General features: G+C 36.3%; 1 protein-coding gene across 13 annotated transcripts in view; it reads left to right on the top strand.

Annotated features, from left to right (window-relative positions):
• The window catches only part of NAV3 (neuron navigator 3), a 273,105-nt gene that overhangs the window by 100,000 nt on the left and 145,646 nt on the right, over window positions 1-27,459 (top strand). For 12 of the 13 annotated variants that reach the window (XM_054831177.1, XM_054831187.1, XM_054831197.1 and 9 more), the window contains exons 4-5: window positions 9,237-9,309; window positions 13,173-13,350. In XM_054831177.1, coding sequence (XP_054687152.1) covers window positions 9,237-9,309; window positions 13,173-13,350 — 251 coding nt within the window. Of the gene's footprint in view, window positions 1-9,236; window positions 9,310-13,172; window positions 13,351-22,822; window positions 22,916-27,459 lie in introns of those variants that run through there. The other variant, XM_054831279.1, reaches the window with a different exon arrangement.

Raw genomic sequence — 27,459 nt, forward strand, 5'->3', positions numbered from 1 at the left:
AACACCAATTGTTGCTTTCATGTTCCTGACAAGACACCAAAAGGGATCGATTTCCCACTGTATCATTTTCTTAAAAACAATACACACCCCAGCTCATACTGTGACCTCAACAGTGACCTCATACATTCTTTTATCAGCAGGTCAGTACATATGTCTGTTGAATTCTCCAAGTATTTGAGAAGTTAATTTGTTTTCACATTTCTGGGTTTACTGGTCATATTTCGTGTTTGGAGTGCATGTTGGAAGAATTTGATGTGCATGTTCCTTAATATCTGTTGAAAAAGGAAGTGGAAGGTATTTCAGTTTTAAATAACACCATCATTCTTTCCTCAAAAAATAGCTAATAATTAAATAACTTCAGCATCATTTCCTAAAAATTTTTGCCTGGGAGGCCTTCTACATACCAGTAGTTATTATCCTCTAAGGTAAAATTCTCCCCAAATTCCCCAGTAAATCAGTTTTTAATTTGCATAAATGGTCTCTTATTGCAAAGTCAATGCTGAGTTTGGAACAGTTTTTTGGACTGATGTTACATAGTTCCCTGATAGTTGTTTTCATTAAATGCTCCTTAAATTATTCTGTTGCAAGTAATGAGGAGTTTGTTAGAAAAAAGTTAAGCCGAATGTGTGTGCGTGTCAGTGTATTCTGCTTAACACCCTGAAAGGCATTATAATTTCCATAGGAAAATGGAATGTGCCTTGCATCTGGATGAGGTAACAGGCCACGTGCAACAGCAAGTCAGCAGAACGCACTTAATATGTCCCAGTAGGACTGCTAACACCTGTTTTATCTGGGTGGGTTTTCAAATTTACACCACCCATGGAAACTTGACATTGCCTTCCAGGATGGTTACAAAAAAATTATTGCAATAAGCTGTCGTGTTAGGAGCTCGTGGGAAATACATTATCTGAACATAAATAATGTGATTTTTAAGTCTCGGCTCTTTGTGTTTTTGCAAGTTTTACCGGAGAGCTTGTTTATCTCCCGATTTTCCCTTTCTTCAAATTCCCCCCATTTCTACAAGGTGAACCGAGAATTCAAGGCAAATTGCAGCCAGTCTCGGTAGTCTGCAGTCAAGGGAGCAGTGCAACATGCAGCCTGCTATACCAGCGTACTGCACAGAGGCTGCAAATGTGATACTAAAGAGGTTCCTCAGTCGGGCCACTGTTAAGTTTTGCATTACTGTGGGCCACGTGTCTTCCCATTGCATTTACTTCAGGATTTGGAAGAGTTTGGGTGTATTCTCTGCTCTTCAAAGTGTCCTTATTAAGTAGTAGTAGTAGTAGTAAAAAATATTCTTTATTGTGTAATAATACTATGTGCAGTTTCTTCACAGGGAATCTTGATCGAAATATAAGACTTTCAGACAGCCTTGCTCAATAATAAAAATCTTTTAGCATTAATTTAGTATGAACACATATATATGTTAATAAGCATACCCAACTTTAAATATGCAAGAGACAAGAAAGCAGATGGTTTGCTTTCAGATATGTTAAACTAGTTTAACCTGTGTAATATAAAAAGAAACCAGTCTGCTTGTTCTAGTTCAACTATAATGATTGTAAAATGAGCCCACAGGAATTTATTTCACATTGTTCCCTTTGAAAGTCTTTAACCCTACCCTTTTGTTCTAGCAATAGATAGAGATAAATTTGAGAAAAAATATTTTCTGCAGCAGGATCCTTCCTTTTGGAATACCTAGGAAGCTATTGTGGATAACATATAGCAATACAGTGTAGTGAAAATACTACAATTTTGTAAGTGGCAGCTTTTGACAGAAAACAGGTAAATCAACAGCAATGCCAAATTGAATGGAGCGCATTGCATAGAAGGTTTTTCTTATAATGATTAAGGTTACTGATTGGTACTTTTCCAAATAATTAAAATTAATCTTATCTTATAACAAATAAATCATAATTGTTTACTTTTTATCTATTAGATACATTTTGTCCCACAGAGTATGTACAATTACAAAAGCATTGGGTTTTTTTTTAAATTTTAATTGTATTACCCTGTGCAATTTTTTCTAAAGAGGCGAGCAGAACTTCAGATGTGCCAAACATCTGTTTTCAAGTGAAGGACAACAGGGGATTCTCATTACTGAGTATTATTTCAGTGATCATTTAAGAATCACCAAGACTCCTAACCAGTGATGAATGTGTAGCATTTGAAGAATGGATAGGCAGGGGGATAAGGACATTGGACTTGGTATAACAGTTTTAATCTGGAAAGATGCTTTTGACTTCAGTTGAGCCTCCTTGGTGTAAGCCAGCTATCAGAAATGGGTGTTTGGGCCCAATACTCAGCCTGACAAAATCACAGTACATATAGATATGGACAAAGCAAGCGTGATAGTAAGTAGAATAGCAGGCAGTGTATTCAGTTATCACTTGTTTGAAATGAAAGTTCTTTAGTTGTTTGATTTTTATTTTTTGGTGAAGTAGGCATTGGACGTGTGCCTGTTTTGTACGTGGTGAAAAAAGCTGACTGTCCACCTGCCGGGTTTATGAAGTCTTGCTTTGTTAAATAATCTTAGTGATAAAACTGAGGATAAAACCGTATGTCGGTATAGAACTGCAAGCGTATTCTCTTTGTGTCTCTGTCTTGTAACTTTCTATCCCTGTGCTTTAAGGAGAGGCAAAACAGGAATACAAACTAGTGAAACCAGCTGGGAAGAAAACCCATAAGGAACAAAGTTAAGAGGCAAACCAAAAAGCTGGGTGTTTCCCACACCACAAGTGAGTTGTCAACAATTTACAATGTGTGCAATGGATGAGTCAATTAAGAACAGAAAGTGAAATAAACTTGTCCTTCTCAATCTCTGAGAAGGGCTTTAGGTGTAGCAGGTTGTGCAAGACGATACATTTGGCCAAAAAATAGACCTTTCAGGTAGAGAAAGAGGGGGGGAGAGAGAGAGAGAGTGTGGTTCAAACAGGTATCTGTGAGAACGTACATGACCAATTCTCATACTGTTCTCTATTTGTCAAGGGAAGATCAGACTATCGGCCATGCCCACCTTGGAATATTTTCCAGTTTCTTCCAGAGCATTCTATGTAACTAAGTCTACCATGGGTAGTTTCATTCTCTCACCAGCTCCAACGTGTGCACCAAAAATTCTTTCATCCACACATGAAGGCATCTCGGTTCCTTGCCTGAATCTCTGTTCTTTATAGAGCCTGCAATTAAGACCAGATCACTGGCACTTCACCTACTGCTAAGAAAGTAGCCATAACTCCAAAGCTAATGTGTCTCCTTCCATGCTTGGTTCATGTGAAAGTCAGACAGACAAATAGTATCTACTCTTACATTTTTCATTTTATTCACTTTATGCAGCATGTGTATTGTGAATATTTAGAGTCCAGGATGCTACCTGTAAGGCTTGAATGGTATTTTTATTTGATTTTGATTCTGCTAGTGCTACAGAACTTGAATGAGAATGAGCTGTGTAATAACAATAAATTATTTTCTAATTCTGCATTCATTTAAATCCATTGACCTCCACAAATTTTGTTAGTGATGAATATCCATGGGAAAGAAGGAGTCAAATACAGGTCTCAACTCAGGTTAATACTCTGGGGAAATTTAGGAAGAAATCTTGCTGGTAAAATGTGTTTGAAATACAGTTACTGTGACACAGAATATCTCATACCATAATACTAATCTCAAAGGAGTACTATTTAATATTGGTATTGAAAAGAGAAAAAGAAAAAGCAACAAATACTGAAGAGTTGTATATAGTTTCTGTGCTCTGGAAAGTGAGTGTATATGTGAGACTCTGGGGTTCTGTGGCAGACTATTTCCATAAGTGTCCCTAATCAGCCATCAGCAACATTAGAAAACTTCTGCAGAGCAAATCCTTTGCCAAATTTTATCTGGGGCTTTGGGTCATGAATCAGAATGTCAAAACACACACAGAGCTACGGAAGATAGCACTGAATGAAGTGCTAACAGGAATTACTGTTTTACTTTTCCTGCCAAAATAATCAAGAGTGTTTTAGGAGCGTATATGTATAGAAACACTCTAATAATAAGGTGTCATTACTTATAAAGGTATCCCATTCTTCAGCAGCAAGAATCCACCTCAAAGTAGACAAATAGCAACTAACTTGTGTATGTCTCTATATGTTCTTGTAAACTATATTGTTATTAACTTAACCAGAGAGAGTTAGTCAAACCAAGACTTTCAGGGCTTCTTATAAGTACAGAAAAGCATAATGCTGTATTAGTCACCATTACTTGTCTTCTGAGCATCCCACAATTAAATTTATGTTTCGAAGTGAAGAAAGTGTTGTCTGCCAGACAAAAAAGATGAAAGCTAATCTTGGTAACAGCAAAAATAATTATAATAAATAGACATATTCTATATGTTGAGTCACTGGTGAGTATAATCCCACAAATGAGCTCTTCCTGTAAGTCTGCTAACTGCTGGGTATTAACTACTACTGTTTATCTGCATGCAAGTCCCACAGTCTGGTTTAGTGATTTATTTCTGTCAGTAAAATTTCAAATAGCTCCCAGTCAAAAGCCGATTGCCCACAGCTACGCAATGTAATGTGTTACAGCAGATTTGTAATGTATCATCTTCTTTGTATGTCATGTAATGTATTAATAGTGTCAGAGTTGTGATTTTGCTGCTTATTTGTCCATCGTCGTTTGGACTATAACTCCTTAAAATGTGAATGTAGAAATATCTTGGGGCTCACTAATATTTATGCTATGAGTATTTCAGGTGCTTTTTTCATAATGCTGTGTGTATGAACAATATTAAAAGGATTTGATTTATGAAAGAAGCTTAATATATTGTAAGCATAACTCTGTAGGCTTGATTTAAAAAGCATCAAAAGGTATTATCTACCTGATGATGCCTACAAATCTTAATTCCTAAATTATCATCCTCTTAGCTGAGTTTATCTGCACCCATGATGCTGGAGCTACATTTCAGAATTGTACATACTGTTCTGAGTTTTGATAAGGAAGTGATTATATTGTCAGACATGGGGGGATTTTTAACCTCTGAAAAACAATCTTGTGTAGTATTGATTGACTTTCAACATGGTTAATTGAATAGCTAAGTGGACAAATATCTACATGGCAGTGAAGGTTTATTATATCATTAATTCTTTATCCCATTTACAGGTTTTAAGATTTGTAATGTGGCAGATCTGCTATTCAACATACTACATTTCTTCCACTCTTCTGAGCCTTTAATATAAAATAAGTGCCTTGGAACAAAAAAATTTGGGTCTTGGCAGTGATGAGGAGCTGTCGAGCAACAGTCTGATCTTGGCAACATCTACCTGTACAAGCAAATTTGCAAATTTGAGTCACTTTTCTGTACCTTGATATGGAAGATTTGAAGTCAATCTGTATATCCTGAATTCGGTACTGTAATGAACTATACCTTCTGCTACGACACTTTGTAATTCTGATGATACTATTTGCAATAATGGCGAACATCAGCTCTGTTATAAACTGGTACTTTTTGCAAACAAAATTCACTACAAAATTGTGGGCATGTGTAAGATATAAAATTTGTCTGGCGTCTATGTTAAGTGTTACACTGCAAAGTCTTCAGCCCTTGCTATATAAGCAGGTGGAGTTGTACATATGCGGTGTCAGCTCTAGGAAGAGTTTACCCCAGCGTATAATAACCCCACCACTAACTACTTAAATAAACATGGACTTCAGGGATTCATACCACTCTTGATTGAAACAGTATTGAGGAGTGGAAGCTGCTTGAAATCTCTTAGAACTTTTGTAATTGCAAAATTACTCTCATCTGTTAGTAAGTTTGAATAAAAAGTGTTTGGGGCTGCTAGGGTTTCAGTTCAAAGAATAACTGTGGTTTGCCAAGGCAAGAAGTAGGTAATTAAAGCAATGTATAGAGACATACTGAAAGCTTCAAAATGGGACAACTTTAGGGCTCATGTTTTCTAGACTGGAGAGGAAAGAAAGTGAAAATAACACAGGAATGTATTAATGCATGTCTCGTTGAATCTTCTGAGAGTTCCTGAGAGTTGTATAGTAGCTGCAGTTATTATCAGAAATCTGACTGCAAGAGTTATTTTCTGACATTTTCAGTGTATTATGTGGCTGTGAGTTGCCACACCAAACTTGCTCAATTCACAAGTCAAAACAAGACTTTATTATAAGACTAACAGTGCAACCACAGTCTATTGTATGAAAGTTGGCCACTGCTATTGCTTCATGCGCCACCACCAAGAGCGATGACTTTGGACCTAGGGCTTCTATTACAGTACTCTTGGTGAACTATGAAGCCAAACAGAATTTGCTTTGTAGTTCTGCAGTATATTGAGTCATTCGTGTTAATGGTAATGACTAGTTTTGTCCGAAAGTTTAAAAGATGTGACTTCAAAGACACATGCTGTAGAAGTAGACACTTAAAGTAACCAGGTGCCATTTCTATAGGATATTTTTCACCTTAAATGTATGTTAAGGTTGATGTATTAGGCTTACTATTTACTAAATATTCAGTAATGCAGATAGATCTTGAGATGTTTTCACAGCACATTAGGGCTCAAATGTTCCCTAATAAATTAGTTTTTGTTTATAGCTATGGTCTCCTGAACTACTGCAGAGGGCACATGCCCATTATGAAAAACGTCTTGGTTACACTACGACATCTGCTAGGAAATATTGTTCCAGTTATTTGGAGGTGGATGCTACTGACATCAGTCTGATTTTTCTTTTTTTTTTTTCTTTTTTTTTCTTTTTTTTCTTTTTTTTTTCTTTTTTTTTTTCCTTTGGCTTCAAGTACTTAGTTGCAGAGCAAAATTTCCCATCTTTGAAGTAGTTGATTCCCCATTTTGGTTGATTTGAAAGTTAAAAGAGACACTCAGTTATACAGCTAATATCCAAACAAATCTTCATTTCTTTTAAATTCTTCAGGACGAGCAAATTTCCATTCAAATTGTTTTCTTATGTAGTTGACATTTTTTAAAGGTCGAGCAGAAATATTCTCATCGTGTGCAATATTTTCACGACTGGTGCAGGGGTGTAGTTGGGAGGTGAGGGCTGAGCCAGCCCAGTGCCTTGCCGTTGCCATCAGGAGTGGCACCAGCTGCCTGTCCCTCCTTCCCACCTCCCCTTTCCTCTCCCAAACCTTCCTCAGGCTGGGATGCGCCCTCCCCTCTGCTGACTCCTGCGCTCGTCTGGCTGCACGGGAAACTGGAGTGACTAAAATACGTTTGCCTTTTTTGCTGGGCGAGTTTTCTACGCGGAGCCAGCTCCCGGTGCACTGAGAAAAGCGCTGAAGCCCAGCAGAGGCAGCAGCAGCAGGGCCCCGCGCCTGGGAGGAAGAGGAGGTGAGGAAGAAGCAGATCTTCCCATTTTAGCTGCAGCCAGCTTTCAACTGACTTAGCTGTCTCACATCTCTTACGAAATGACCTGGTTTATTCGGTTTTTTTTAATGGTGTAAAACTACAGAAACATTTAAGAAAATGACAGAGATTCTGCAATTCCTGTGCTGGACCAGAGCTGGAGTAACCCCATTGATTTTAGGATGGTTACTCTACATTCACAGCTGTGCAAATTGATGCGCCTGCCAAACTGATTTATGAAAGCTTAATGGTAAACCCCAATTTTGGAGTAAATTTAGTTAGTGTTAGCTACAGAGATTGGTTTTTTGGTTTGGTGGTTTGTTTTTTTTTTTTTTAATTGATTTAGGAGAGAGATTAATTATCATTCCCTATACATGGTAGCATGTCCTTGAAAACAAGTGTTTGAAAAGACTTTTTTAAAGATGTGTTTACTAATGCTTTGGAGCTTATAGTCCTTAAAAAGCACATATCTAAAAATTTTGCATGTATTATAAGTTTATAAATACTACCTGTGGATCAAGACAGTCTGCTTGAGCTCGTAATACGTGCTTCTAGGGTCAGTAATAAAAAGAATGTTTATATTCCTTTCGGCTAATACAATTTTCTGAGACTAATGGCAGAAGTACAATCCTAGAAAGATGACAGTAATAAACAACCCTCCTCCTAGGCGAGAAAAGATACTGCCAAGGATCAAATAGCTTTTATTCAAGGAATGAATTTACCCCTCATGTTTTGATGGTTGAAAACTGTTGATATGAGGTATTGTAAAATCTGTAAACATTCAAATAAAATTAACTGCATGGACTTGATCCACTGCAGGCTTATGTTTTTCATGTTGAATATTCCTTTCTTTCTTTTAATGTTCTCCAGTGAAAATAGATATTTAAAATATATTGTTGAACATTTTGGGGTTTTTTTGTTGTCCTAATTGCCTTGAAAAAATCCGTCAACCTAAAGCAATTATTTTAAAATCAAGTCTGTTGAAGGCATTTGACATGGGACACCTCTCCTTACATCATTTTTCTGTTTTCATAGCAGCATATTTCTATACAAACTTGCTAGTTAAAAGATTTTACATGTATATTTGGGTGTTTGCTTCATTGATCCTGGGAGGGCTGAGCGAACCAGCAAGAGAACCTTTTGGAACATTCTGGTTCCCTAAGCTATTAGAAATAGACCCATGAAAGAAGTCAAATTAATTCTGTGATCACTTATTTTAGAGGCAGAAGTTTTATCCTTTTATTGATCTACGTTTAGGCTACATGTTCTTCTCTTAGCTAAAGCTCTCTGTGGTAACTGTAGATTTCTTCTAAACCACCAACAGAAGTCAGGACTGTGTCCTTCACTAAGCCAGCACTCTTCCAAGAACCATAAACATTATATAAATTAAAATTATTTGCTGTAAGATTTGAAGGAAAAAACCAGAGAATAAACCACTGCTGTGACATCATTTTCACAGAATTCTACATCATCCCAAGGAAATACCTTTGCTAACATATTTGTTGGAGGTTTTTGCTTACATTTTTTAGTTAAGTCAGTCACCCACATCTGCAGACATATACTCAGTGTCTAATCTTCTATGGATGCTTTCATTGCTGCTTGTTTGTAGAGCATAAAATCCAGTTTTATGTTAAGTAGGTGGGTTGCTGATTTGCCAGCATGCCATTCTGGATCGGGCATTTATGAATTGTTTTTAAGCACCAAAGTGGACAATGAAAGCTTTATATCAATTCCCCAATTAGCAGTAATCATTCTTGTTAAACTTTGGTAAAGAGCTGCAGTATGCGATGAATGTAAAGTATTCATTCCTGAGCTGTTTCTTTTTTTTTTTTCCCCTGCATTTCTACATTTTGTCAAATAGTCTTATGCTGCTTGTTATTTCTGTTCATATTGCAGATTGAGAATGTTGATGTCTGCCTTAGCTTTCTGGCAGCCAGAGGCGTAAATGTCCAAGGTCTTTCTGCAGAAGGTAAGAGAAACAGATCGTCAGAACAAATAATAGGATTTTTTTTCTGAAAACTAATTTTCTTAATACAAATTATTTGCACCTAAATACCATACTCCAGCTATCTTGAACAGCATGCAAATATACATTAGTGATAGTGAATGAGAGAGAAGTTTACATTTCCTTTTAATTTTCCCTTGAAACTGAACCAAGAAATTCAATGTGTTTATGAAGCCTGAGAAAATGTTTTAAAATAATGATTTTTTTTCAATAGAATTAATCTTTTCTTGTTATCTCTACAATATTAGATAGGTACAGGGTTTCCCAAGCCTACTTTTAAACTTGTTCATATATGGAATTCAAAAAACCAAAAATGAATATGAGAATCTTGCTCAGTTAAGTAAACCCAGGGAAGACTATTTGTTTAAGCAAATTTATTATTAGTAGTAACGCTGTCTGGATGAGTCTGAAAATTATTGTATTCCTTTGATGTCATGTATTAAGTGAAAGAGTGAATGGTCTTGCTGCTTATATTACAGCCCTTTTTGCTGTATTAGTCACTTCAAGTGATGGCCTAATACAGTTACAACTAAGTTAATAAATATATTAAACCAAAACCATTAAAATACCAATTGTCTTAATTAGTATGTAAAATTTGCCATATTCATGTAAAATTAAGTCAGGCAGATACTTTATCTTGTAAATTAATAAAATGTATACAAGCATTTGTCCTGTAACTAGTTAAGCAGTTCTGGAAGGTGCTATGCACCTTCAAAATCCCTCTGACTTCCATGGCAGCTGAAGACAATATGTATTAACAAGATGCAGCCCTATTTTTTTTTATTTTCCTTGTAGCACAACTAAAAGCTAGAAGGAAAAATACACTTTTTCCAGACATGGTAATTTAAGTTGAATTTTAGAAGATATCCAGAGAAAAAAAAATTGGATGCTAAGCACTGTTTTATTTTAAAATTAACTCAGAATTGTTATGTTTCACCATTTCCACCTTTCTAGTACCTTAGCAGAAGTGTAACACTGCCCTGATATGTACGATCTACTCACTTTGATGGGCTCCTTATGGAAAGCTCCTTAACTGATTTAAGAGAACCTCTGTATATACTGTAGATACGTTGATGAATGAGAACGCTGAACATTTACATGTTACCGTTCTTCTCAAAGCTGTTTAGAACTTGAGCTTTTTAGTGCAGCCTATTTTTACTTGTATATGAAATAACAATCATCAAATGTGTGTATAGCATGAATTTATTTCATGAGAATACTCTTCATTGTTTAATAACATGACATGGCACATGCCACTTTCTGTCTGTACTTTGTTACATCAAAATCTGAGGGCATTGGGTAATACATTCCTTTATTCATGCCTTTGTTTTGCTTTGGAAAATAATTTTTGATAGGATATAAGCTTCAACTGTGTAGCATTAAATTCAAATACTACTAAAAGCAATAATACCACATAGTGTTAAATGCAAGGACTGTTTTTTTAAAACTTTTGTTAATCGTTAAACCAGAATTTTAACAAGGCAGATCTTCAGTTCTGAAGTAAGATTAAAACTAGTTTTGCTGTTTTGCAGTTGGTCATGAATCTGATGTGAATCTGCTAATATGTTTGTAATGATATTAGTTCAAAGGACCACAGAAGTGTGATTTGCTTAAATATACCATTGTTAGCATGTACAATCCTGAATATTACAATTTCTCTAGAGGAGAAGAAATTGAGAAAAACAGACTTTTTTTTTTTTATCATGAAATTGTCAAGTTACCTTCATGGTGTTGTGTCAGCACATTCATGTTTAAAATCAATTAAGCTTAGAACCCGTAAGTCTGTTTCTTGTAATAGGCTTTGGTAAATATGTCTTGTTACTACTGGGTCATTTATTTCTGGAACAGTAAACCACGAGCCTAGCAAGGATTGAGGATTTCACAACCAGTTTCCCACCTCATTTGGGCATTTGAGCAAGGAGGGCTAGAACAAAAGTCATTTTCAAGTCTTGACTGCAGAATCTCTACTGGAGAACCCAAATTATAAATAATAAGCCAGTTGCTACAAAGAAAAACACTCCTCTCCTCTTCTCTGCAAGTGCTTAGTACATATTAGAAGTTTCTGGATTTTCTTCTGTTTAAGAGACATCTTCCAACTTTAACTTGTTTAAAAATAGGAAAGAAAAAGAAGTTCAAAACTGATAACGTTCTTCGTTAAAAATAGTAACGAATAGTTTAACATAAAAAAGGAAAATTTTAAAATCAAGAATGATGAATGGGATTTAACAAACAATGGGTTCTTTTTCTGAGCATTAAGTGATGCAAAATCATAAGAATAAATAAACCAGTATCATGTACAGAAAATCTTTCAAAATCAGAGCAGCTTAAAGATGAGTAGTTGAGAGGTTTTGATGGGGAGTTTTTTAAAGTTAATTTTAAATTTAATTCTTTTGTGTTCCTTGATAATGATCTTCTTTGAAACCAACATGACTGCAGAAGTCGCTGTTGCTTAAAAAGCTTTCTGATTCTGAGAAAGTTCTTCTCCCTACCTCTGGTGGTCTCATGGGGAATCGAAGATCCTGCAGCATCTTCATAGGGAAGATGAGAAAGTATGGATACTTAGAACAAATTTCCATTCTGCAAAGTATATTTCAGTGTCCAGAGTTGTGTTTGCTTTTGAAGAATGAGTTGAGAGTGCAAGGGCTCCAGTGTTTGCTGCTCTGTTATGTATGTACTAACATTTCACCTAATCCTATTGAAAGAAAATTAATATGGTTTAAAGGACACCAACGTGTGACAGTCATTGATTATAAATTCTTCTTTAAACATTACCTAAGCAAGCTGTGTGGCACATACAGTTCAGTGTTTGGGTTTACAGGGAAGGCAGAAATATTGCAGTGTTGCATGGTAGGTTACAGGGCTCTCGGCCTAATGAAAACCTTTCACAAGAAGTGAAAGCCGAAGAAAATTAATAATGAAGTTATAAACAGACAGGCTGAAGTGCTGCAGATAATTTCATTAAAGCCTCCTGAGGCTCCTTTTTGGACACAGAGATCCTTTATGAGCAGAGAATAACATTTTCCATTTACAACTTTCATCTCAGGCTGGGGAAAGACTAAGAAGGGGACGGGAGACATGGGGATGCTACTGTGGCTTACCAGAATTTCATAGGGGCAGCTATTTTAGCCTCATGTGAAAGCTATAGTTTTGAAGTCTTCATTAATCAGTAATAGCAGTGTAAAATGGAAAGCTAGAAAATCATGTAGTTCAAAAGTTCAAAGATGTAATCATGAACCTTACGGTCACCTTTTTTAATAAGTATTTTCGATTAATCTCCTCTCATGTTCCTTGCAAATTTATGTGAATGAATATGTGTTCCTCCACAAGACTGCTACCATCTCCTCTTTCTGATTTTTCTAGAAGTCACTGTTTATTTCCAAAGTGTGCAGAAAAGCAAGAGAAGTAGTTTAAAGCTGTGGGGTAGAAGGGATGCGTACCTAAGGCCAGAAAGAATTCAGATTTTTCTGAATGCCCCTCTGCTTACTGAGAATATCTGTACTGTGTAGAGGCAGGAGTATTAGTTTCAGATTATGTATGTTATTTAAGGTTTGGTGTACTCTTCATGACCATGTACATGGGACTCATCATGAGGACATTATAGAGACATGTGTTTATTGCAACAACACATCAGTAAGCAAAGATTTTAACAAACAATACAGTATCGGTGATACCTAACATGCCCCTGATATTAGACATAAATTAAGAGACATAAGGCATAAACATGTACACGTATGTGCAGAGATGTTTTAGTATAAAACTGTTACAAAACTGAAGACTAAAACCACAGTGTTTTCACTTCTTTTTCTTTTTCTTTTTTTTTAAAACAGAAATAAGGAATGGAAATTTGAAAGCCATTTTAGGGCTGTTTTTCAGTTTGACTCGGTACAAACAGCAGCAACATCATCAGCAACAGTACTACCAATCTTTGGTGGAGCTACAACAGCAAGTCCCTTCACCTCCAGCTGAAATCAGCCAGTCCAAAACGCACCAAGATATGCAGTCGAGGTAGGTTAAAACGTTAATTTTCTCAGGTGCAAAAGCTTCTTATTTGTCTGTTCAAAAAATACAAGTTTCTGCAGAAAAATTAGGTTACTTGCAAGAGACTGAAGAGACTAGCTTTTGCTTTTTCTTTTTTTTTAGCTATTTTTGCAATGGATATAGGAAAACAATATCTTAAGTGTTTGATATTAAGCTTGCATTTATTGGGAGTAAAGCTAGAATGAGAGCAGAGAACATTCCAGATTAAACTTAGTTCAAATTTTAATTAATTTTAAGGCATTCTTTCACTTTATTATTGATTCTACTGTCCTTTGCACAATAAGAGACAGTTAGCACACCATGAGGTTAGCATACTGGTTATTTTCATATTTTCCTCACATACCCAGTTCCACATCTAAATGCACAATTTCAAATGATTAGCAGAATACCTGGGGAAAAGGCAGAATTAATAGTTTCATTTGTCATAAACTCTTTGCATCCCCATGCGTTCTGGTTTTGAGTGCCTTATTCTATTTGAATGTTTTTTGAAAGGGAGAAGATGTGGCCTTAATCTAGTTGTTTCTTTTAAGTGGACAGTTTATGATTTAGTTTTAGGAAAGTAAAGCACTCAACAGAACCCTTAATTGCTGAATTACATTGCTTTCAGACTGAAGCGTAAAACATATTTTGAGAAGGTACTTCCTTACTAGCAGTGACAAAAGAATCGGTTTTAAATACAAGTATCTGTTTAAATGGAAAGAGTGTTAGTAACATATACTTTATTGGGGAAGTTAAAAAAAAGCTGTTCACAGGTAGGACTATGTAAACTGCAGTTCTTCATGAAGAGTTTTATGTATTGCTCTGTTGGTTTAAATACTTGTTTGATTTATTATTTGCTTGTTTGAATTTTTTTTGCATACTTACTGAACAATTGTATGTCTAGAATGGGATAAATCAGTGATCTAGGATGGATTAAAAGTATCAGACTACGATAATGAAATTTTGGTTCTTGAGTCCATTCATATCTAAATTACACTTTCATGTTTATAATAAACATATTTCTTCTTCAGCTTTTCACACTTCAGCCTAATAGAAATCTTTGTCTTGAAACTAGGAATGTTGTAAAAATATACTTATAGGAAAATGTTGCTGATGGCATTTTAGTTACTTCATTTGATACAAAAATTAAGATACACTTGAGTTTGCCTTGGGCATTGCAATGTGAAATGCCTTTTTTTTTTTCTCTGCTACTGAAAATGAATGTCTTTGAATGCTTTCTCCATGAAGTTTACTATTAACATGTAATCTAGGGAATTATGGTGTGATCCTATAAGAATCTGACCACTCTCAACATTTTTTGAAGTGAATTTTTGCTTTCTGAAGGATATTTAATACTGCATAAGAGGCAATAACATCTTGTTATTCAGAAATTAAATGTTTTTCTTATCATAAGGAAAACATTTTGAATGTAGGTCTACAAGTGTTCACTGCTTTAATCAGTGGAATTAAGGGGTTAGCCAGCTTCATGTAAATGCCTTTGGTTATTGGGTTTTGTTTATAATTTAGTAAAAGAACTGAAACATTTCCTGCTTTTCTGATTTACTCTTGGTGAATTTTTAATAAAAAATAGTTACTGTGTTCCTTTATACATTACCACTATTGCAAGGAATTCTGTTTGTCAAAAAAAGCTTGGAGCAAAGCAGTTGTTTACTATTTGGAAGACCGTGATTGCACACTAGTCCTTTGTCTGCTCAGGAATGGTAGTCAAAGAGGGGATGAAGTTTTTATAAAGCTTTCTTTTCATTATAATTCCCCATGATCTCATGGTTCTTCGGTGCCTTTTTCGCCTCTTCCTCTTTACTATGTTTAAATATACTTCGTTACGAGGAAGGGCAATTGTTCCATGTCCAGAACCTCAGCATTCATAAAGTGACATCTAAGGCTGTTTTAAAAAAAAATTTACTTCCATCAGTGTGCCTTAGACCTTTTACTTTAATGCCAGGAGTCTAAAATAATTTCATTTTTTTGATTAAATTTCTATTCATAGCTATGTTTCAGCTGCAAAATGTTTCTATGTAAAAAATTATTACACCGAGATTGATACCATCTTTTTTATTTCCTATCTGTAAACTGAAAGTAAGAATCTTTCTGAACATATACAGAAGTTCAATATTTGTCACCATAAACTTGTGTACAGCCTGAGAGAATATGATTTTCTCTATCCAAATATTTTTCAGTAAAGGCTTGAAGGATAAAGGAAGGTCCCTACTTCTAAAACCTTTATTCTCTATGAAAGATTTCCATCTTCTTCTACAAATAAGTCTAGTATTCTGAGCTGCTAGCAAAACAAGGTGCTCCAGGACTTAGAAACAAACAGAAATACAGATTTTTTAAATATTAATTGGCTTTTTCATTTGTCACTCTTTTGAAGTAATATTAGGAAATTACCATAAAATAATATGTCCCCTTCTAAGAAAAATGACTACCTATGAAAAGCAGATTTTCCACAAGTGGATGGGCATATACAACTATACATTGATATGAACTCTCTGTGGTGGACTTAGCAACCTTTCTTTTCATAGTAGTCATTTAATTAAATTTAATTTAATTTCTTTTTCTTCCCCATCAAAGCAAATATTTTGGAAAATAATTCAAAATTATTTGCCAAACAGCTTTTTAGTTTTAAGCTGTTAATGGGTAAATAAAAGCTTCTGTTTAGAAAGAAGCCAAAATATGAAATTAAAAAAGAAAAGATGCCTTTGATGGAATTCGTCTTGCCTCTTGCCTACCTTTTGCTATCTGAAATGTGGACAGGTAGCTTGCATGATTCCCAGGACTGATTTCTATGCTATGATTTCATGGCAACTGTGTCTCAGCATTAATTACAGAAGGAACCAACATGACTGACTTATTTACAGGGCAGGAGTTCATGATCTAGAAGGTCCTAAGAAACTCATACAGCTGCTCCATGGGACACTTGAGACTTTTATGTCTTTTTGGCAAAAAGTAGTTTCATGCAGATACTTAAACCTTCCTCTTTCATTGAACAAATATATTGAAGAGTGATAAAATCTAAGGTATATAATAATGTCATATTCTTCACTTTTTCCGTGTGAAATTATTAACTCAGTAATAGATAATCTAACTACTATCAATAATAGAGCAATCTTACTTTTTTCTAAAGTAGTGGTGATAAAATGAGCTATTTTATCTTTTCATAGTGGATGTTAATCTTTAAGGCAATTTATTATTACACGTTTATCATGCAGCTATGCTTCACTTCCTTCATTAGCATGTTGCAGTTCTGAAAATGCTTTTAAAAATTCTTAATGCTTTCTGTTTTCTAGCATTTTATACTGTGAAAAGGGCTGACATGTAGAAACCTTAAGGCAGCAAATTACTCGTGGTGTATATGCAGGAAAAATTATTTAGCAAGTGCACATAACAGAGATTATTTTCCATTAATTTGGTCTGTGGTCCTTTATCACCTAGAAACAGGTCTTTCAGATTTTTGAGAGGAACAAGAAAAATAATAAAATTATTATAGCAGAAGCCAGATAATGAACATAGTAGCGAACACCTGAGTGGCACATTCATCATTATTCAATAATGGCAAAAGTCTTCAAACCTAATTTGAGTAAATTTTCAAGTGTATTGTGAAAATTATCTTCTGATACCTATGGGTATTTTATTTAACTGAAGATTCATATATTTCTACTGAGAAATAAAGCTGTCATTCTAAGGCATTGCATACCATCAAATGCATTTGGTATGTACGTGTTTGTGTGCAGACATGTAAGCAAAACCAAAACATATACGCTGAAAAAGGTGGATACTTTTTATAAACTTTGTACTTTTTAAAAAGTTCAGTGAGCAATCACATTTCATGTTGTAATTTAACTCTTTGAAAGTATGTCTTTATAATTGAAGTTACTTTAGGTTAGATTATTCCATTGGGAAAGTTACCTTCTTTGTTGCTTCCAGCTAAGGTATAGGAAGGATATCGCTCAGCTTCAACTTGATTTCCTAGGAGGTAAAAAGCTGTTGCGTGTACTTTATTAAACAGATATGAAAAGGTGATGCTCTCCACTGTTTCAGACAGAAATACAGATTATACATGGGAGAGAGAAATACCTCTGAGAAGTCACACAGAAGATGGTCAGGATACAGAAGTGGTAGCATCCAGGCCCTGCCGAAGACAGTTTTGTCTTTGTACAGGGCTAGTGTCTCACACTTCTACTGTGCAAGTGTGGTCCTGATGATGATAATGATGATGATGACAATGATGATTTCCAGGTTATGGTGTCCTCAGTAATGATCAATGTCTGTGATCGTTACTGGGTCTGAGCCCATTCCGCACGCCACCGAAGCCAACCTACTTTAGTATCGACCACAATGAGAGAGTGTTTGGGCCCGTTGTCAACAAAAGCTGAAACAGGCACAAAAATGTTATTAGGACTCTACAGCTTTAATAGCCAGGTTGGTTTTCTGTGGTAAACAAGCAGAAGCCCCAGGGGAAGGTTATAATCAGAATATCATGAGACTGACAGGATTAGGTTTGGGCAGAAATGGGAGGCTAGTTGTCCGTGGATGACCATGTAATCAGTGTCTCCTACAGGAGATGACATGGATTAGGAATGGAATTAAACTGATTTCTGGAGGTGCCTCTCTCCCCTTAGTGTAAAGTTTGCATAGGGGTATAATGAATATTCTATGGCAGGCTCCTAACAAAGTTCTCTAAAGTTGGTCAGTATGGCAACACTTTAACATTGCAATCTGTCCATAACCAAGATCAGAATTGCAAAAATTGTGCATGCGGAAGAGGAGCAAGATTCTGCGTGTGAAAGAGAATCATTGGCCTATCTAATCCTGGGGCCAACAGCAACATTTCAAATTAAATGTAAAAAGAACAAAGGAAGTTGATTTGTGGTAAGTGAAATTTCCTTGCAAAGCATATGCTTTATTTAAGGAAGATTATGATTTTGTACCACTAAGTATAAAAACTCTTATAATGATTTAGATGATTAGTGGAAAAATCTGTGGTAAATAATAAATGGTAAACTAAGGGAGAGAATGGTTTTAGATGTGATTTCTGATTTCTCTCTATCCTAAAATTTCCTATATTCTTGTGTGACTAACTGTGGGAATTGAATACTTCAAGATCTGAGGTAGGCACTTCACTCTTTAGTTATGGCTTTGTTGCTGCTTTGAGATTTAGTTAAAAAAATACAGTGCTGGTGGCCTTATTTATATCTGTCAGTACAGATAGATGACAACAATGGTTACATTATATTTTTATGCTTCGCTTTGCTAGTGGATTCCATTATCACAGCAATACATCTAAACTTTCTGCAGTGATGATCTTTCAACCACCCAGATACTAAGAGAAAACACATGTGGATGAAAGAAGTTCTGTCTCATTTATGGATTAGGCAGTAACTGGTTTCAGTAAGCTGTCAGCAAAATTCCCTGAGACGGACAAACTATTTTATCACGTACAGGAATGATGAGCACAGCTTGAGGTCCAGATGGATTTTGTTAAATTTGTTATATTAAAAGAGCACCCTGGTTTTCCTAGGCGCATAAACAAAGTTAGGTAGCTGACTTCTACAGGCAGTTGCATATATAACTACTGCAATGAACTGGGTTTCATGTTGCCTCCTGCTCAGAAGTACTAGGGGAAAAATGAAGCATATTGGACACACAGCTTGTGCTGTGTGAAATACAGTAATGCAAATGTAGTGGTTATGATTATGAATTTAAATAGATCCATGCCAGAATACTGGCAATCCGTATACGAATCTTGGTTACACCACTCTCAATTTAGAAAAAGGCCTTTGTTTCAGTGTCTTCAGGGCTTAAAAACATAACCTTAACAGTCTGCACCAAATGCCTTGCACTGACATAGGCTAAAAAATGGAATGTGTACGTAGTTGCGCGTCTTCCTCGGTTAATGGAAAGGAAAGCAATGAACCAAGTCCCTTCGCTGTCCTTAGCTCCTGCCACTGGTAGTCACTTGGCTTTAATGAAGGGAAACAGATAGGTAGTTCCTGCTTTTCCCACTACAGAATCATTATTTAATGACTGCAGAGAAGACAAATCAGGAAAAGGTTTATTTCTTCTTTTTGTTCTCTGTTGTCTAGTAAGGGTCTAAGCGAACAAACTGCTATTAGCCTAATCTGATGTATTTTTATACGTCTGGGAGATAATGCAGAATGAATTGCTTAATGTGATTGCACCTGGCTCTGCAGCAGCTGACTTTCAAATGGACCTTAGGGATTTAATTTTACTTTAACTGAGCTATCTTTCTATCTCGAAAATCAGCGTTGGCCCCATTTTGTTCTACTCCTCAAAGACGTAATCATTACAGTCCTCAAGGTTCCCAGTAAAAGGAACTTCAGGAAGGAAGTTCTTTCATCTTCATTGTCCTGAAGTCCAAGTAACAAAAGTATATAGTATCTCTGCGTACCAATTAAATCAGTTAACGGTTTACCTAAGCAAATAGATGATATTTAATAATGATGAGTTACATAAATTAGAGATCTGCTTCTGTGATAAGCACTATATAGGTCCTCAGGAAAAGTGGCTCTTCTTGCACATGCCATTTGTTTACCTCACATAGCTATGAAATTAATTTAGGCATTTGATATAACTGTCATTACATGCTGGGAATTACTACAGTTTCAGGAGTTTTCTAGGCTACAGCTATGATACGTCGACAGAACATTGTAAAAAATACACTGTCATAGCCTCCTACATGTTAATATTACTGCCACAGTTTCAGTACAATTTCCTCCCCCCCCTCTAAAATTCACCTTAATGGCTATATTTTGAAACAGCATGCGAAAATGCATCAGCACTATTTGAAATTTCATAATACATACTTCTGTTTTGTTTGAGAGACTTAGAAATTACCATACACAAAAGGTATACCATTACTTTTCAATGATGGCAAATGACTAACCTTTCTAATAACCTTCACACCGAAAAGGCAGAATATTGCAATAGTAAGAAAGTATTTTTCACGTACTTCTTCCCTGTAGCCCATGCTCTCTAAGATAAGAAGATACCTAATAATATCTCTTAAGCTTAAAATAAGAAAAAAAAAAAGGAGACTTTAAAAATGGACTTTCAGTCTCTAAAACAAATGGTCTTTTCTATAGCTATAATATAGCACCTACTAGATAGAAAATATAAAAATGTAAATTATAAAGCATTTTATAGCCTCTCAATAGCTTTTAAGATTCTTTTAAAATTTTTCATCTATTTAAACATTTTACTGCCAACCTCTCAGTAACGACTTATATCTTTTACCTTCTTACTTAATTCTGTGGACTGGATCCTGAAAATCTTGTCCTTTACTGGTTGGTACCTGCCCTTGTGTGTTATTTAGTACGTTCCACAGTTCTTCCTCTCTGCAAAGTACCTGATGTTTGTCTGAACGTTTTCTTTAGGAACTTGTGACATGTAGTTACACTGATTTCTCCTCTTTAGAAATACCTCTGCCATCTGCTCAAGAATGGTATTTCTTTCTCTGCCTCTTGTTCTGCGTGCATTTCAAAATGCAACTGTCCTCCTTTCTCATTGTCTGTTCTTACAGTTTTCAAAAGTGTTTTAATTTACTTCAGTGGCAGTTTTCATCCTGTGCATTTCAGATAGTTTCACTATCTTGCACTTGTCTCTTTTGCCACTCGTGACTTTTTAAATTTCAGTTTTGATGCACTTTGGCCATAATTTTCACTGTTGCTAATCCAGATCATGTAGAATTTAATGCGAAATGTTCCATTCATCCCTGTAGCATTTTAATCCAACTTTTTATATATTTCCTTTTGAAGGAATAGTAGCTTTACAATGTAGTTACTTTCCCTTCAAGCATTTTTTGTTGTTCTACCCTCACTCTCCATACAGATTCATTAATTCTTCTCATTCTCTGCAAGTGGGTTCTGCTGAAATTGTGTCCAAGCATTTTTTCCTTTCCCAGGTGTTCCACCTATTTAATTTTGATGTCTTGCAAACGTTTGGGTTTGCCTGTGATTTTTTTTTGTGTATATGGCAAATATAATTTGAATAAATGTATAGTTCAATGGCAGTTGTAGTGAACTATTGTGGTCTTCATTCTTTCTTTTGTCCTATGATTAATTTTCTTACCTATTCTGAAGCAAAATGTTCTTTCCTTATTTCTATTTATTCCTTGATAGATCTCTTGATAGCAAAGTCTTTTCCTTGCATTCTTGCAGTCATTTAAGTCATAGTCTTCTGTCTGTACTGCTAGTTTCTTTGCTACTGTCAGTCCTTTTTATCAACTTTAATCTCTTAATATTTTCACAGACTGCGTAACAAATGTGATATTCTACATGTTGTTGTTTTGCAGGTATCAGGCAATGAAATAACAGTACACTTTGCAGCTGCTCTGGAGAAGACGACTTGCTCTCTTCATTGACTTAAAAAAAAATTACAAATCCATACAATTCCAAAGAAGCACAGGCAGTGCTGTTTATAACAATTAGTGCCCATGGAAAATGGATTAAAATAGAAGTTAAAAAATGAGCTTTTGTTTCAAAGTCAACACACCAGAGATAAATGAGCAGCTTAGGAAACTCACTTATATATGTATTTCTGGTTTGATCTGCTTTTTTGAAGATGCTCATAGGAACATAGCTAAAATGTTGATAGAAGGTTTTGTAGTTTCTTTATATTGCATAGCTCTTTGCTGTTTTCGAGTCAATGGGGAGACCCAACAAAATGCTCACAAGCGTACTTTAATACCATAAATAAGAATATCCTTAACTATGTGTTAATTGGTTGACTGACGCAGGTTTATAGCAATCCCAACTAGACTTTAGGATGTGCTGATGAATGTGGATTTTCTGGAAATCTGTGAAAGGGTTCAAAAGGCAAAGAGTGTAGATTTGAAAAAGTGACAGCCTCAGGCTTTCGGGCACCCCCTTTTTCATTCCCTCTAGGAGAAAACTTTGTTACAGTCTTAGTCTATCAAACTGTGAAGCAGAGTAGTGGTATACATTATTATGCAGATCATCTGATATAATTTTGTTCTAGTGCAAGATCATAAATGGTATAGAGATAAGGACATAAAAGGGTATGATTGGTCCCTAAGGGCATAGTCCTAGTTCTGGCAGCAGGCTGTTACCCACTTGGCTGATTTGTTCAGAAAAAATAATGTTTTTTAAAAGATTGTTTGCATTACTTTAGGTGAGTTACAGACCAGGTTAGCTAAGTAGCACATTTATTACTTAGTTGATATAATTTTTTTTCTGTAAGGTTGTGATTTCATATATTCTTTCATTAAATTCCACAAAATACCTATAGTGCAAATACTGGGACCAGGGTGGGAAAGGTTTGGTCACTGTGGTGGGCGATTCGTTCTTTGCTCTGCAAGAACATAAATGTTGATGCAAAACTGGGTTGTCTGAGTTTTGGTTTATGAACTGTGAACAACAGGAAAATATTGAAAACACAATTTTACTTCTACCTCCAAGCTTGAATCAGTTGGAGACAGACTTCTTGTATGAGATGCCAGAAGTTCAAAGAGTGGAAAGGAGAAATGTCCACCTAATATAGAACAGATGACATGGTATGAGCTAGAACTGCCTGAGCCATAGATATTTCCTCTTGTGAATGAAAAAATAAAAGTGGGTTTCTGTGTTAGATATATATAGATATAAATAGACATCTATAAAATATAGATATATCTATAAAATACACATACACATGTAACATTTATGTATAAATAACTTTTTTTAAAAAAAGTATATGTAGATAGATAGATGCATATACATAGATATAAGTATATATCAATTCACCAGGACTGGGCTAAAAAGGCGAAAGAAATGTCTGAAAAATATTGCTCATGAGAAAATTCAGGTTTTTTTGGTTTCTTCCTCAGTCGTCTTTGACTGTTCATTTGAGGAATCGGGGATCTTCTAGCTGCTTAGATTGTTTGGTGTGGTGAGGAGCCTGGAAACTTTTGTTTTCTGTGGCATTTCTCCAGGCAGGTGTGGGATTTGGAGTCGGGTGAATCTTAGAATATTATCTGTCATTCCTTTTGCCAGGCAGGCTGATGAGAAGTATGCAGGCAAGGAATTTGTTAAAACAAATAAATAAATAAATAAATAGAAATTGTATACAGCACAAACAAGCTCTTCTGGTGAAATTTTTCCATTTAAAATTAATTCCTTTTAATCTAGGGGGTTTTTTATCAGGGAATCATTCTAATAGAAAAGTCTCAAACAGTTCTGGAGTGCAGTCACCCTAGTGATATAAATGCACTTTATTAGAGCAACAGCATATTGAAATTAAGTATGCCAGTAAAGTAGACAGACTTTGATTACATACTACAAACCCCTCTGCCTTTTATTTAATTTTAACAGATCACATAGCTGGAATTTTGGAACCACCATGTGACTCTTAACATTATAGGAAAACGACAGTGTGATGTAACATGATCCTTTTGATCTTTCAAAAGACTGTTAATAAAAAATAGATGATATTCAGGCTGACACTGCATGGGTTACTTTTTGAAGAATGAGGTTAAAGTACTTTCAGCTTGATTCATGCTCTATACCCAGGTTTATAGGAGGTCCATCCTTCAAGGAGTTGATTCTTTCTTGATATACCATGCTATTCGTATAGCAGAAAGACAAGCTTTCTGGCAGTTTCATCCAGTGTTGAGTGGCCTTCCCTCTTCATCTTCTTTGTTCTTACTTGCCAGTTTCAGTTGAATATTTCACTTCATTTTCAGTGGGAGGGCATTTAAGAACCTTTAGTAATGTAGCTTATATTGGTTTCCTAGGTTCCCCTACACCTTTGAGAACCATTTCTTAATCCTCTTATCCTGCCTGCAACTGCATGCCCTCCATCGGTTCCCCGTCTCGGTGGAACATGGTGCATACCTCCCCAACACAAGTGACCATGCTGGATGGCCATGCGGTGCAGCGCAGTGTCCTAGTTTCTGCAACCAGCGTGGCTGCAGTACAGCTGTGGTGTTCCCCACCAGCACCTCCCGGTCAGTACAGTCTCTAACATCTCTATACCTTCCTTCTCAACACTACCCCAGCTACCTGTGTGCTGGTAGGGGATTACCTTTCTGGGCAATCTCAGGATGTTCATTCCATTTTCTCACAGCATTTAACTAAGGCACCAGCAACAGAAATTACCCGCTGTCACCGTTTCATATCTGCTATGTTGACTAGCATTTCACTGGTTTGCGAGAGAAAATGTTGGGGCTCAATTTCCACCTGGAAGCCGGTTTGCAGAGTCCAGGCGATTTCTAAGGATTTGGGATCAGATGCGTGTATGCTATCTTACCTGTTTTGAACAGGCTTTGCTTAACCAAGAGCAGCTGCCTTCTTTTCCCCTATGTGTTAGGTGGAAGAGGAGAGCTAAGCATGATGCTTGGTCCTGGCCCAGGGCCAGTGCTGCGATTGCCCCCAAGACTGCCATGCCAGGCTGTAGCTCCAGGAGCAGCGGGCTTTCCTGCTGGCTCTACAGGCAGGGTTGGTCTCCTCTCTAGTTTGTATATCCCCTTCCCAGCAATGCGCCGTGGCTGGGCTTTGCAGGCGACTCCTGTGGCTCCGAGGAGGAGTCAAAACTATGACCATGTCAGGGAAGACTACTGGTGGGAGTATTATGGAAGTGGAAAGGGTCTTGGAGCAGACAGCTGAGAACTAGAGGCTTTGAAAATCCCCCTTTCCAACCCTCTGCCAATAAATCCTTCCTTGTCTTAAATGCTGTACTGTTAAACTTCTACTGTGCTGCTTTAATGCAGGCACATATTTATTGAACCTTTGGATGGATCTGTAAACATAAAAAAATTACTGTTTTAAGCAAAACAGGTTTATTTTCCGGACTGCCAGATGTTACCCACAGACGATTGTTCGGTAGAATGGAGGGCAGCAGGTGAATATTTGTTTATACATTTAGAAGAGTGGGTAGACTTCAGATGTGTTGCAGTTCACATCTGTAATAGTGGAGCCAGAAGTTGGGAAACAGGCGTCTGTGCAAAACTTTAATGGGTCCAGCACATCCAGTGCTAACTGAGAAGGAAAACCCAAAGTCATTAGGAACTTGATGCACCTGGTTTATGAGCTGTTAAAGTTCTCTTTTTCCCTGTTATTTGTCACATTACTTTGGAAAATAAATTTACTCAGTCACAGTGGAAATGATGCTTTACTGACATTAATACATCCATCAATGCCTTTCAAGCCTGTCTGGAAAGTTTGAAAGCAGTCTATAAACTGATTTTTCATGAATTTTCTAGTGGATGAAATCCCAAGTAACAGGCACAGAAGGAAAGCATTCTAGCAAGCATTTCTAGATAGGTGCTTCGTGTATTTATTGCTTTTAAAAAGAAAAAAAAAAAAAAGGTGCCGTCTGTCTGTGGGCAAGCTTGTCAACATCTCGGCAACATCACTGAGATTAAGTTATTTGATCTTTCCAGTTACTTTGAAATTGTTTTGTTTGAGGTAGAAAAGCTACGATACGCTATGGCAATGCATCCTATTCACTCTCTTTTTCCAGCTCACTGTCCATGTTGATTGTACTGTGTATCATTTTACCTTTTACAGCATAAATGCACTAAGGTTTTATTTAACATACCATTTTTCTCACAAACTTCTCAGTTTAGTCAATGCAGATAACCAGCTAACCATTTCTAGATTCCTTCATTTTAAATATGTTGAAAAAAACATGAGTGGAAGATCTTATCAAAAGATGGGCTGTCATGCCAGGCACAAATTTAGCAACATCCTGTGTCACATTTGCATCATAACTCCAGACATGATTAAGAAAGATAGCTGTAAGTGAAATATAATTTAATATACTAATGACTAGATAGATAAAAATATATAAACTGTAATTATTATGATACTATTATAATTTATTATAATTTCCACTGAAGTTATGGTCATATAAAAAAGCACTTTGTCAGCATTACTGTGAAAATATGTCAGAGAATTGAATGCTGCTTTTATATATTGAATGATTCCTTTTTGCCCTCTTAAGACTGAAGTACTCTCCTATTTTTTTATACTCATCACATGCACATGTGCCTTGTGTAATTGGCAGGCACAGAGGCCATGCTGAACCCTTTATTGGGGTTTAATTTGGTAAAGCAACAATAATCGTGCATCTCCCTCAAGTCTCACATTGTCCCTTGGTTTGCGCCTTCCCCTTGCCCCTCTTCAGGACTGCTGTGCCAGTCTGGGAAGAGCTTTCTCCCTTGAGGGCTTCTCCCATCCGCTCTATACTCAGGCTGTCTGCTTTGGTGGACTAGCAGAAATTGCTTAACACTTTTCTGGTAGACTCAATACCACCACGTGTTTCTTATTAGTGCTGCCAATCTATAAAGCCGGGACTAGAACATGGTGGGTTTTGCTGCTACTCAGAAGAATTGCTAGAAGTTGCAGAACTGTAAGAGACAAAAAGCAATCTGTGACTATCAAGAGTTTTTGCTTACTCAGTTCTCCGTCACTTCCTTAATAATGCAAGGAATTTGGTGTTGTGATTGCACCTGGCTTAGGCACCTGTCTATATCCTTAGGCTGTGTGGATCCCAAAGGATGCACCTGTTTATAGTAACTGAAATTGTCTGGCAGGAGGCCTTACCTTGGCCGTACATTTGACATGTCCCCTATGCAAATGTCTAAACTAATAGTCATACATTTGCTCTTTAGTAATGACACATTGTTGGGTGTCAAAAGGAACATACAGTTTTTAGCCCTGCAGCACAGTGTATCTTCTGTTGCAGAAATACTACTCGGATGCCTTAATAGACAAAGGTGCATTTTCCTATGGAATTTAACAATGAGTCTGAGCACGTCAGGGCTTTTCTAATGAAGCTTCTGATTCATTGCCTGGGTAATGCATCACATACGTGATCTGTAACAGTAATGAAAATTATGATGGGATGCTTCTTCCATATAGCTCTATACCTCTACTGTCAGGAGGGTCACCTTTCTTTAGCGAGAATTATTCTGAGACCATGTTGGATCTGGTATAGCACATTTGTTCCTGACTGCCAGGCTGTGAACCCAATCAGGATGCTGGAGAAACTAGTATATTTGTGCTTAGGACTTTTTATTGTGGAGAAAAAATTAAAAAAAAAAAAAAAAGCACAAAG

This window comes from Grus americana, chromosome 1, assembly GCF_028858705.1.
Source record: "Grus americana isolate bGruAme1 chromosome 1, bGruAme1.mat, whole genome shotgun sequence".
Taxonomy (NCBI): Eukaryota; Metazoa; Chordata; class Aves; order Gruiformes; family Gruidae; genus Grus; species Grus americana.